This window comes from Rhagoletis zephyria, unplaced genomic scaffold, assembly GCF_001687245.7.
Source record: "Rhagoletis zephyria isolate East Lansing unplaced genomic scaffold, Rhagoletis_zephyria_1.1 Rzeph_scaffold_00150, whole genome shotgun sequence".
NCBI lineage: Eukaryota > Metazoa > Arthropoda > Insecta > Diptera > Tephritidae > Rhagoletis > Rhagoletis zephyria.
In genome coordinates this window covers 102,798-117,146 of record NW_016157234.1, presented here as the reverse complement: position 1 = coordinate 117,146, position 14,349 = coordinate 102,798, and the positions used below count along the sequence as shown (strand labels likewise).

Here is a 14,349-nt window from a genome sequence, read left to right as displayed (position 1 = left end):
CCTAGTGTTGATATTATCAGTGAACTGTAATTTTCGATTTTCTTTCCTCAACGTTTAAGACATTGTGATTTAAATAATATCAACAAAATTTCTGTGAAAAACCGAAACCGGAACGAAACCGAAACCAAAACCGAAATAAATTTTGAAGAACGAAACCAAAACCGAAACCGAAACACTTGGCAAAACCGAAACCCAAACCGGAACGTTATTTTGAATCGGTTTCATTCCTTGCTTTTAACACATCATGCGCCGTAATCGTAGCGCCTTCGACAGAAGCAATATTTTCATATGAAACGAAATGGCTTTGAAAGCTAATGAAATTGGCTTTCACGGAAAAATATTGCCAATGAGCCACAATTACTCCTTGACCTTAAAAAAAATTGGTCAAAATAGTGTTCTTCGAAACATGCAAAATCGAACGGATATACATATTCCAAAAAAAAAACATTTTTTGTATATTTTATTGCATGCAGCTGTGCATCCTTCACACAATTTTATATCCCTCGAATAAGTGAGCTTTAGTGCTATTGAAGACCTTTAATTTAAGCCAAGGTAGAAGTCTCTAGGTTAAGTCTCAAATTAAAGGTCTTAAATTGCACTAAAACGCACTTATTCTTTGAGGGATATAACATTCTGTGAAGGATGCAGAGCTGCATGCAAATCATAAAAAATGCAATATATAATGCATTTTTCAAGTTGAGGGGTTAAAATTTGTTTTTGTTTTTTAAACAGTGAAATCGTGTTTCTCTCTCAAAATCTATAATATTAGTATAATAAAAAATACATAAATTTGTTGTGTTGATTATCCGGTAGAGTTTCAAGTCCTTTTGCGTGACCGAATCTGAGGTCTCTCCACGGCTGGATTGTATATGTATAGGTGTCATAACAAATGAAATTAAATAAATGTTTAATTTATTTATAGGAGGGTATATATAAACCAGTTTGCAAAAGGGGCGTGGCACATCCCATAGGCGTGGAACTTTTTATCAGCTATAACTTAGGAACCATAAGTCCCACGAATTTGAAATTTGGTATGCAGACATATCTATGCTAGGTGCTTATAGGAGGGTATATATAAACGAGTTTGTAAAAGGGGGCGTGGCATATCCCATAGGCGTGGAATTTCTTATCAGCTATAACTTCGGAACTATAAGTCCCACGAAATTGAAATTTGGTATGCAAGCATATCAATGGTAGGTGCTCATGCGAGGGTATATATAAACGAGTTTGCTAAAGGGGGCGTGGCACATCCCATAGGCGTGGAATATTTTATCAGCTATAACTTCGGAATCATAAGTCCCACGAACTTGAAATTTGGTATGCAGGTATAGCTGTGGTAGGTGCTTATAAAAAGATAAATATAAACGAGTTTGTAAAAGATGGTGCGGCAAATCCCATAGGCGTGGAAGTTTTTATCAGCTATAACTTTAGAACCATAAGTCACATGAAACTTAAATTTGGTATGCAGACATATCTATGGTATGTGCTTGTAGTAAGGTATATATGAATGAATTTATAAAAGGGGGCGTGCACAGCCCGTAGGCGTGGAATTTTTAATCAGCCATAAATTGGGAACCATAAGTCACATGAACTTGAAGTTTGGTATTCAGACATAGGTATCTATGGAAGGTGTTCAGAGTAAAGTATATATAAATGAGATTGTAAAAGGGGGATATACATATATGTATTCATATATTTGATAACTAGGATATTTAAAACTGTGTTTTTTTTTTAAACCCTTACCGTCTTTAGATTATTTTGAACGGGAAAGATTAAATCGTTTTTTATACCCGCGATGCTGTTAAACGAAAATGGTTCATTCATAATGAATAAAACTCCTTTCGAATTAAGCATTCTACCAGAAAAGTGCAGCTATACTAAAACAGCTAAGCGAACAGGCAGCTAAACGGAATGTACCGTAGTAGACTAATTTTAATTTAGAAATTTGATCGTTACCTTCATCCACCTAATATTAATAATGGAACAAGATTTGTAGTACAAGTGATGATCAGTATATAATTTAATCAAAGCAAGATAAAGCTAAAAGTATAGTTTATAAGGATGCCTTAATGTAAAGAAAGAAAATAGTTTGTCTCCTTTAATTATGCTGAACTGAATATTTGTATTACTGTTTTATATTTTTATTTGTTTACCCCGAACGACGTCGGGTGCTCTGCTAGTTATAATATATAATTAAATAAAATTAATTTAAAATTTAGGTCATTCTTTAACAAAACAATATATATCCAATTTCAAATTGTGTGCAATATTCTAAAAAAATTAGCAAGCTTTCCTTAAAACATCGGTAAAAACATGTAATTTTTCGAAACATCGATTCTTCAAACATCGATAGTCTCATTGTGATTGGCAACCCTACGTTATAATCGATCACCTTTTTATTTGGCTTTCCTTTTTTGCCGTAATTCTTCCCTAAATAAACCCCCGATATATGTATTAGTTAAAATTTGAATGTTTATCACTTTTGTTGTTCTTCTGGTGGTTTGACAGTTTTCGCAAGCTTGCCCGAGAAAATATTCCGAACGGAAAATAGCCCGCAGTTGTCAACAAAGTACAGAGCCACAACAAGGTCGTCAAGTCGCTCGCGGCAACACTTGGGGCAAAGACAAAGAAACGTTGCTGGCAACACACAAGGCAATCCGCCGGCCGGTTATAACTATGCTGCGCTAATTTGTTCGCCGGGGACTAGTTGGACGCAGTGCACGACGCTACAGACTTGTCAGTACACCGCACTCCGGTAGCGACAGGGTGCATTCTGATGTCGCCTGAGCACCACTTACACACCGAGGCCCAAATGCTCCCCGTAAGTGATCACAACAAAATGCTCTGTAAGCAGTTTCTGGTGGGGTGCCACGGAGGAGGAGCCTCCGCCCAGGCACGTCAAGGGGCACCTATTCATTTATAAGGACGCGGTCCAGATATACATCGACCAAACCACTGGACCTGACGAGCGATCAACGGCATTCATAGGGAGTCGGTCACTACCTACTACGACTACGCCGCGAGAACCCACAAAAAGGGCAGTTACGGCGAGCAAAACAAACAGACCTATTGATGGTTACGATAAACATATCGTCAGTATAGTATGGAAAGGGCGTAACTCACATCGTCGCTGTAATAAAAAAAAATCCTAACCCCACATATTTTTATATGGGAAAAACAACTTTTCGTAGAAATGGTATAGAATTCTGGAAAATTAATATTTTTCGATCGGAAAACTGTGGTTCTCTTCAGGAGACTTTAAATAATAATACCCAATTGTTTATTTAACAATTTTATATAACTAACGACTTTTTATTGGTCCTCCCATTGCATTTTTCGGGGTTTTTGTGGGTTTTTGGCTGACCTATAAATTATAGTTGCAATGAAGAAATGGTAAAAAAAAAACAATTGGGTATTATTACTAAGAATCTCTGAATCTGAATCTGAAGAGAAACAGAATTTTCCGATAGAAAAATATTGATTTTTAAGAATTCTACACCATTTCTACGAAAAGTTGTTTTTACATGTTTTACATGTTTTATAAAATACATGGAAAACTTTGAGCGCTTTGAGCGACCACTAAATATTTTTTTGATTTTCAAAATAAAAACACACGGTTATATTTTTTTCGGTATAGAACAATCTTAGGGGGTGAGAGCATAAAAATTCCGATTTAATTTTTCACATGCATTTTTGGACCACCCTAATATATACGTGTTTTTTAAACAAAACTTCTTGCAGAAAACTTTTTGTTTGCAAAAGGAGAAAAATAAACACTTGCTTAGTAGGGGGGTGTGAGGGAACTGCCAAAAATCAACGCGATTTTTTAGCAACTTAAAACTTACACTTTATTATGCTAAAATTTGATGGGCTATAAAACTGCATACAATCTGATCAAAAAGTTGAGAATTTAGATGCAATTTTGCACAATTTTTATTATCGCCACGTAAACTGTTTTTGCTTTTTCCACTTTATAAAAAATGATAAATATAAAATGAACAAAAGAAATATAGCGAAAACTTTGTCAAAATAAGGCGTTTCTATTATTTTGACCATGAGTGTATATAGCAATTAGATTTCATTATGTACATACTAGGGATGCCAATCCCGAAATCCCGGTGTTTTTGAGGTCCCGAAAATTTGCTTGCATTGACCCCGGGATCCCGAAAAATTTTTAATATCGAATTGATAGTAAGAACTTGTTTATGGAGGCCTGAGCCTTTTTTAAAGAAGATTTAAAGGGAATGTACTCATAGCGTCGCTAATGTAACCGAAACAGAGTTTTAAGAAAAAGTAACATAATTTCTTAAATCAATCAACTCAAATCGAAAAAGTTATATTTTATCCGACGTGCTGCTGACAGTTCTAATATTTTGTAGTAGAGAAGATAGGGGTCTTTAACTTCAAATGGCTTATAACTACCTTTTGACAGTTGAGCCTAAAAGTGTTGAGGCCGAAAGATGTTTTTCATCAGCAGGTTTTATATGTAACAAGTTCAGGTCAAGATTAGAAGACTCCGCTTTAAATACTTTGCTGCTCTTACGTACACATTTTAAGTGCAATAATAACAACACCGGAACAAAAAAAGGGGCATGTGCATCTAACGATACCCACCTACCGACATGTATTTCGACCCGGTGAATCCGAATTTGAGGTCCGTTTGACTCGCCCACTCGCAAAATTTCGAGTTAATTGCGAAAAAAAAGGCAAAAAATTCGCCATTTCTGTATGGAGTAGAATAAACATGTTTAGAGAATTTGTTTTTGTATATTTTTGCTAAATTTTTTTTATTAATCATTACTTTCAAAAGTACCTGGTATTTACATTGTTATTTGTTATTTATGCGGTCCTCAATCACATGGTTTTTTAAACACAATTTAAAAAATTTATTACTTTTAGATTCCTCTGATTTAATAAATATTTGAGTTTTACAGTCAGTTTATCGTAAATTTTAAATAGTTTTATATCATGGTATGTTAAAGGCTTTCAGATATTCAACTTTTACTCATATTCATAAAAATTATGACTCAATGTGAATCCCGCGACAAATCCCGGGATCGCGAAATTACTAAAAAAATATCCTGAAATCCCGGGATCACAATTTTCTTCATATTTTTGCATCCCTAGTACATACATATGTATGTAGTTACCCTTTGATCGCCTTTCGCCCTATGCGTGAGCGCTGACATGTCTCTTTTGCAATTCCTAAGCTAGTTTTGTTCGCTATTCGATTGATTCATAGACCACATGTACTAAATCCAACCCGCCTGCAGTCGCTGTTATTAAATGGAGTTCTAGTTAATTTTCAAAAACTGCGACAATTTTTTTTGCATTAAACCAATTCGAATTGCATCGTAAAAATTAGTAAATTAGTATTTTTTTTAAATCAACTACTTTAAACCTCTCCCAAAAACGTTTCATATTAATTTTTATTTTATTTATTTATTTATTAGAAGAAAAGAAGCGCAAAATGCCTTCTTTACNATATTAATTTTAATTTAGCTTCATACTTTTAAACTAAAGATTTTCCATAACTCTGTCTCTTGACACCAATATTGAAATATTTCACGTATCTTAGGTATAATTTATTCAAATTTGACTTTCAAAACAGGTGGCAACCCTCTCCAAAAATATATTTATTCTAAAACCTTAAATCTTTTTCGTTGGACACCCATATTGTGCAACATACAATGTATTTCAATCAACTTGTAAATTAAATTGAATTTAATTTTTAAAACGGGTGGCATCCCTTTGGAAACTTAGAAAATATTCCAAATGATTTTCAGAGTTGTAAGCAGGGTTGCACACGATATATCGATGTATTTGAAAAATCAATACATCGTTCATAAAATGTGATGCAAATATCCTTATTATTATTTCCTTCGATGGTCATCGTTCATCACTGGTAAAATAACTTGCATATCGCGCCATTTTGGAGACAACATGTATAAATAGACCTTTGGCCCCATCATAAAACGTTGGCAAAGAAAAATTTAAATAACAACCGAACTTGTTCAGCAGTCTGAATTACAAATGTACTTATCTTCACCTGTAACACTGTCTAAAAGTGATGCCATTGAAATATGGGAAGATTTGAAACACCTCTTGCCAAATTTATATGTAAATTGCTTTAAAACATCTGCCTGTCGTAAGTACGTCCGTGCCTAGCGAAAGATTTTTTTCTGAAGCTGGCCAAAGCATAATCCAATCACGAAACAGGCGGTCAGTGGGTAGACTGTCCATACAGCTATTTTTAATTCTATGCCAAATAAAATAATACATAAAAATATAAACGAAGAAACGAATGTAATTAATGTTAACATGTCTATGTACATTGTATGCATATCACTAGTTTAATAAAATTAAATTAATGTAATGAATTAATAACAAAAAATATTGCTCATGTTTATATATGACTCGTTTTATTAAAAAAACAACCATCGAACATCTATACATTGGTCAAACTATCAATGTTAGAGACATCGATGTCTAATTTTTGCAACATCGAACCATTTTAACATTGATGTTTGTTTTTATGAGCGATTGTTCAACCCTAGTTGTAAGCGATATGTGTGCCAAATTTCATCTAAATCCGTCCAGCCGTTACTGAGTGAAGTGAGGTCTCGCATGAAGTGGGTTTTTCATTTCATCAAGTTTTAAATTTAAAACAAATCCTTCAGATGAAGTTTTTTAATGCTTTCGCTTACGTAGCGCATGGTACAATAAAAACAGGTAGAAGCCAAATTGTCATCAAACCTACAAAAGTCAAAGTTTTCGGGAGAGTAAAAATAAAAATGAGCGTGTGTAAGGAAAAATAAAAAAATTACATTTCGCTGGTTGACGTTTTTAAGTAAATTTCAAGTTTTGTATTTATTTATTTATTTTATTTAGTTAAAATTTGTTAATTTGTATGTTCTTTTCTATTTTTTTATACATTGAAAGTTTATATTTATAGTACCTGTTTTAATTTTGTATAATATACAAATGTTTGTATAAAGCGATATATNTAGCTTATAAATACGGGAAAATCTTTTGAGATGTGCATTTTTCAAAAAAAAAAAAATTTTTTTTCAACATAGTAGCACAATTTTTTGTCATAAATTATCACTTGTCAACCCAATTGAAGTACTTGATAACCCACGTAACTAATATTTTTTAATTGCTACTCTATTTAACCATATTTTCAAAATTGTTTTCTATCAGCCCGGTCAAGTTAGATTTTCAAGGCTGCAGTAACTCGCATAAAGCTGAAAATTGGTACGAATGTTACGAACGTCATTATAAATGAAATGTGAAAAGTCCTTATCGATCCCAGATCTATAAAAAAAAAAACTTATTCAAGGTGAAAGGTGAAGGTCACATAAATTCATTTTTACTATTTATCAGCTAAACCGTAAGATTTATCATAAATATAGGTTAGACAAAGGTGTAGATCATGCAATTACAGTGACGAGAAAAACTGTAACATGGTGTAACGCTTTTTATATCAGCCGCCGCTATCTTTCCAAGTTCTAACGACATTCATCCTTTTGTTGTATATTCTTATTGGTAGACCTGTACTTCCTCTCTCATAACGAATTGAAGTCAATCCAACAACAATAATAAAACCAGCAGACAAAAATGTAAATTAAGGCATATGTTGCAGTTCTGCATTTTACAGTTATCTTTTACTTAGTTGGAAGTCAGATGACTATTTTCTGTATTGTAATTTATTCAAGAAGTGATTACCAGTAAATAATATGGTTAATCAGTAAACATAAATGTATATGTAAATGTAATAATAGATTTACTGCGGAAACGCGGGACCGTAGGAAAGGTGGCAAAAAATTGTGGAGTTCGCCAAATGAAAATGTTAAGACTGTGAAAAATATAGCCTAAAATGTTACTAAGGACAAAGGAAGATAGTATTTTTATGAGAAGCTGTTTTTCATGGCAGAAATACACTCGGAGGTTTGCCATTGCCTGCCGAGGGACGACCGCTGTTAAGAAAAAACCTTTTTCTAAATTTTTTGCGATGTTGCTTTGACCAGGGTTTGAACCCAGGCGTTGCGGAGTGGAAGCGCGCACTGCTTACCACTACACCACAGCGGCCGACAAGAAGAAGTTATACCTTAATAAAAAGTAGATTTTGTGCGAGTTGCACCAGATATTCCCTGATTTTATCGATTTTAGCAAGTAAACTGGTAATTTAAACCGTTAGTTTTGTTTTGAATAACCATTTATGGATATTTACACATATCAGTAGCATTAACGAAGGTATAGAAACCACATTTGGCAGTGCAGCTGCTTTGTGACGGCAACAATATGCCATTATGCAAAATGTCCCCATCTCAAAAGATTTTCCCATATACAGATAAGATAAAAAATACGAAAAAGTGAGTGTAGGCACTTCTTCAAAATGAAATATTTTTACGAGGCGGAAAAAGGCGCAGGATATTTTATTTTCCCCTGGTAATAGAGGGTTCAAATAACACGGTGTAACACTGATCATGAACTTTTTAAGTGACTTAGTACAGGTCGTAGGGCTGGTCGAGTAATTCACGAAACTGCGTTTAAAATTTTTCTAACACGCTCAAATTCTAAACTTATTATTTTATTTGACTTCCCGCACTAAACAATTTTCAGCTCGGTTATTGTTTACCCAATTTTAAGTTTTTATATGGCTTTGGAAAGAAGAATGTTTTTACTATTTAAGGGTGCAATAAGTTTTGTGAACACATTGTAAATATGTAGAAAATTTTGGGATAAATCTGAAACATACACCAATTTGTATTATTTTTTCCATTTCTACAAACTTTTATGTCAAAATTTCAAATGTAAATAATCTCTTTCAGTCATTACCTCAAAAATAATGTATAGTTCCTAGAAAAACTAAGTATCGTTTATAAAAATCAATAGACATATTTGGAGGATATGAATTTTCTAAAAATTTCTTCCAAAATTACTTCCATGCAGATAATTTACAGAAAATTTGAGTCAGTTGAATTGGATTCATTTCGAGGTTTCAATAATTCGTATGGAAAAATTTGAATTTGTCTCTATAAAAGATGGCATAACTTTATAATTTTTGATTGATTTTAGTGAATGGTACCTTGTTTTACTCGGAATTAAACGTCCTTTCCGAAGTAATGACTAAAAGAGACTATTTTCTTATGAAATTTTAGCACAAAATGAGGTAGAACTGGAAAAAATTAAATAATTTGGTCAAAATTTCAGATTTATTCCAAAAATTTTCCACATATTTACAATGTGCCCACAAAACTTATTATTTCTTTAAATAGTACAAATCGATGGCTGAGTGGAAGATCGACCTATCTCGGCTGCCAGTTCGAAAACGTTCTATCTCAAAAAACTTTTCAAGAACGCCCTATTTCAGAATTTTATTGAAAAACACCTTATCTCAAAATTCGGTTCAAAAACGCCCAATCGCACTTCAAAATGTATTGAAAATATGCTGATATAGGACGTTTTTGAATCGGCAGCTGAGATAGGGCGTTCTTGAAACGAATTTTGAAATAGGACGCTCTTGAAAAGTTTTTTGAGATAGAATGTTTTCGAACTGGCTGCCGAGATAGGTCGATCTTCCACTCAGCCATCGAAATATTCTTTCTACAGCCATATATAAATTTTAAATTGGTTAAAAATTAACCGAACTAAAAATTCTTTAGTGCCGGAAGTAATGCAAAAATGGTTTTTAATGCGAAAATGTTTTTTTAAGAATAAGTGAGAATTTGATGGTGTTAGAAAAATTTTGAAGCTTCGTGAATTAATCGGCCAGCTCTACAATCTGCGCTGGGTCACTTAAAAAGTTCGTGCAATTTTATTTTTCATTTTGTTACACCGTGTTAACATAAACAGTCAAAACATTTTAGGAGATTTTAGAGGTTTTTTTTTGTCTCTATATTTTCACAATTTTTGGGTTTAAGTATTTTCAAACATGAATTTACTTAATATTAAAAAAAAAATAATTTTTTTATGAAACATACATATATTTTTGGATTCGCCGTAACTATTTTTATTAAAGTGCATAAGTACATCTTGTTAAGGATAAAAATGTTTTTTCTACAAATTGTTTACCACAACTATGGTGCGTACACATTTTTGATTTGAGGTGATGTATAAGGCTGAGAATATACTTTATCACAAGATAAGTTATAAACTTTTCTTGACGGGAGTTTAAGCTTTCAAATGATACCAAAAAGTCCAAGTTCCAAGACTTTCGATTTTTACATTTTTGTCCACGTTCGGTGCACTGTGCGCCGATTGCATTTTTATGAGAAACTGATTTTCGTAGCAGAAATCAAAGTTACGTGATTTTTAATTAGTCGATCCCCAAATCCAAAAATAGAATTCATTTCCGAATTAAAAGTTGTATCTAATCCTAAATAAATAAGATTATTATTTGTTTGAAGAATCAAATCATGAATACATTTTTTTTATTTGATTCGTCGGACAGATACAACTTAAATTTATTTGTGATTTGATTCATCCGTCAAATCAAATTAATTCTGGATTTTCATACAAAAAACCCCTTTTTTTTGTGTAACGCAGCCCAATTTTCGAGAATAATTTATTTTTTATTTTCCCGACGAATCAAATCACAAATAATATAGATTTCTTAGTTAATAACGGATTTAAAATCGAACAGGGGCGACTGCTATTTAAAAAAACTTTGTATTTTTGTTTGTTTTTGATGTTAGTCGGAAACTGGGCTCGATTGCAGACCTTGCGGAATTTTAGTGCACACTTCTAACCACTACACTGCAGTGGCTGTTGACAGTTAAAAATCTATCCACAATACCCAATAAACATTGGGCTTGGTTAACAATTCGAAAATGATTGGAAAACGAATCTTTTTCCGAGTCCAACCTTCGCTAACGAATGTGGCATAGGTTAGTATTAGATTCGAGAACTAGGCCATTCTCCAGCAAAACGGAACCTTCGTTATCCAATGTATTTTTCTTTCGTTATGAATTCGAAATCCTGCCCCTTATCGAGATTGAGTTGGATTTCACTTTCTCTCCTGTTACTATGGTTTCCATTTTTTTCCAACCCATCTCGAGTGTATTGCCAATATAATATGAACGTTGGAAAACTAAAGTGGGTTATGAGTTCGTTCTCTCTTCGATATGCATATTGAATATCGAAGGTAATTTTCGAAAATCTATTGGGTATAGAATAAAGAAAACGTGTACTATAAGTAGTATGTATGAATACTTGATATATGCTAGAAGCTTTTTTTAAAGAAGGATTTAAAAATTTGCATCTCTGAGTTTTTTCCTTCCTTTTAGTCACCGGTAGAAAGTTTTACTGATAAGCAAATAAAACTATCATTATCAGTAAAAATTTACTGATTACTGCTATTTGTCAGTACAACAGTATAATTTCACTGGTAATGCAAATGAAATTTTTATTTCAGTAAACATCTACATATATTTGCTGCAATTTTACTGGTTCTGCAAAGTGTTCATCTATGATATCTGCATACATATATTATTTTAAAGATACTTACGTAATATACTAATTTTTTAATACATTTATATTTATATCATTTACGCAAACCAATAGCTTGGATTCGAGGCAGAGGCGCTAAAGAACCTCCGCACGACGGATGGCAAAACACTAGGTGATCACTTGGCGTTACTTATTGGCGCTGTCGGGGAAAACGCCTCAATCAAGCGTGCGATCTGTTTCAAAACCAGTAATGACCTACAATTGGCCGGTTACGCACATCCAACTTCCACCAATGTAGCTGCGTCTGAAAACACTACCCAAATCGGTAAATATGGTACCATAGTGGCCTTCCGTGGTGCTGGATTAGATGACGAGTTACAAAAAAATCTTTGCCAGCATATTGTAGGGCTTAATCCGGTGAAGATTGGCGAGGAAGGAAAAGATAAGCCAGTAGCCAACAAAGACGATGAAACTTGTCTCATACATCAAGAGTACTTGCTCGATCCCGATCGCACAGTGGGAGAAGTTCTGAAAGAGAATAACGTAGCAATCATCGATTACCAACGATATGAATGCGGCGAAGCGACCAAGAGTGAACGTTTGGAGCAAGTTAAATTAAGTAATTAATGCAAAAGCTGCTGATATGATTGTTTGTATAACTCAGACAACACTCAATTCAAAACCAATTAAAAATAGCAATTCCGAAGAGTAATAAAACCTTATTTATTTTAAATATTAAGGGCCGGATTCACAGTGCTTAGTTAAACGATTGTTAACTTAACAACCAACAAGCGTTTAACTCTCAATTTGTATTCAGAGTCACATAGTTAACTATGGGAATTCATCTCGCCTGAAAATATACAAATTCTTAAAATCAATACTTTTCTATTCAAATTTGAAATTCGTTCCACAAAAAAAAATTAATTTTACAAGAGTTTAACTATGGGGGCATGCTGATATTTTCATACATATAAGTTTTCTCCCTGTCCAAAAATATGTTGGTGTGGTTTCGAGTCCTCTAAACATATATTTGACTGTTGAAAACTTTACGGCATAAGACAATACGTCTAGATTTTTGTGGATAATTCAGGCCAATTAAAACTTTCCAAGCAACACGACTCTGTGACTGTGAAAATGTACAAATCGTGTGAGCTCTGCTTTAGTGAAAATGCAGAACATAATAAAACAAATAGAACAAATACATATTGGTACAAAACATACAATTGTGTATGCATAACCACAATTGTATACATACCCTGTGGGGAAAATCTCTAGTTCTGAACTGGGGCGCTTCTAGTACATTTAGACCCCGTACTGGTTCGCGATAAATCTCTTTTGCATGCAAGCAACTGGCGAATTTAACATGGCGATGTCCTAGGAAGTGTCAATTGCCCCCCGCTGCATCCCTTTTTCGATAGTTCCGAACTAGTCCTAAATTCTATAGTTCCGAACCAGTTCTGAAATCGACAGACGAAAGAAAAAAGTATCATGATTTTTCAATCTTTTTGGTTCTTCCGTGTGTGCGATTTTAAGTTATTTTGGAAATGTGTTTTCAATTTGAAATTAAATTTGTTTGAATGATTGTAAGAAATGTACGTTTACATACCTTTAGCTGTAGCTGAGTTTGCAGAGGTGCTCGCTGTTATTTCTTAGATTCCAGACGGTCCCAAGATGTTGAAATGTTAACACAAATTTTAGTTTTGTATTACCAAGCTATGAAAAAGCATCTGCGAAGCGCAGAATAGAAGCGTATTTGAACGAAAAAGCCGCCGAACACATATCTATGTAAAGTAAACAAGCCCCCCGCTGCATTCCTTATTCGATAGTTCCGAATTAGTTCTAAATTCGACAAATAAGATCTAGTTCGTTCTGCATCCCTTTTTCTATAGTTCCGAACCATTTCTAAATTCGTCTCTTTAGATATCGATTTCTAGTGAAAAAACTGAAATAAATTAGTTTTTTAAAAGTACCACTTTTCTCCGATTTTGGACTGGTGGGGATTTAGTTCATATCGGACTAGTTCCTTTTTGGCGATAAAGACCTAGTACGGAACTACAAATTTGATTCACTAGTCCGCGGTTTCCCTGCAGGGTATATGCATGTGTCAACAACATACATACATATATCGCGCCCACCATGTTGCACTTGATTGTCACACCGTATAATTTAACGCTGCTGCGAGTGGTGGATCTACGCATGAGCGCCTCTAACAAAAAAACTAACTGTAGCCATTAAAACAGCGCATTAGCAAATTCGTCAAAAATACAGGTGGAGAAAATTATGGGGGATGAAGAGTGCTTAAAATATTTACATGCATACATTCAAATGTATATATACATACACATACCCTGCGGGAAAAAAGCGAACTAGTGAACCAAATTTCTAGTTCCGTACTAAATCTTTATCGCCAAAAACGAACCAGTCCGATAATAACTAGATCCTCACCAGTTCAAAATCAGCGAAATGTGGTACTTTTAAAAACTCTTTTATTTCACTTTTTAAAACTACACATCACTCGCTAAAAGTGAAAAGTCCACTTTTTCTAAAAATTATATTTTGATGCAAGAAGCAAGAAAAATTTAAAAGGGATCGTTTTTCAAAATATTGAACTACCTTTTTTATTTCTAATCGTTTCTGTTCAGTGATACGCAAATTTCCTAAGTCCAAAATAGTCACAATAGTCATAAGTCCCAAAGAATTAAAAAAAAATCATTACAAATCTTTGTTCAGGTTGACGAATTTAGAATTTGGCGGGTTTTTCGTTTAAATACGCTATCATTCTGCAATTCACTGATGCTTTTTCATAGTTTGGTAAAACAAAAGAAAAATGTGTGTTAACATTTTACCATCTTGGGACCTTCTGGAATCTGACCAATAACAGCAAGAACCTATACC

At 33.7% G+C, this 14,349-nt stretch overlaps 1 protein-coding gene across 7 annotated transcripts in view; it reads left to right on the top strand.

Annotated features, from left to right (window-relative positions):
* Positions 1-12,186, top strand: part of mEFTs (elongation factor Ts, mitochondrial) — an 18,169-nt gene extending 5,983 nt beyond the window's left edge. For all 7 annotated transcript variants that reach the window (XM_017639317.1, XM_017639325.1, XM_017639303.1 and 4 more), the window contains exon 4: positions 11,569-12,186. In XM_017639317.1, the coding sequence (XP_017494806.1) occupies positions 11,569-12,081 (513 nt within the window). In that variant the 3' untranslated portion in view covers positions 12,082-12,186. The remainder of the gene's footprint in view (positions 1-11,568) is intronic.
* Positions 12,187-14,349: the final 2,163 nt, after the last annotated feature.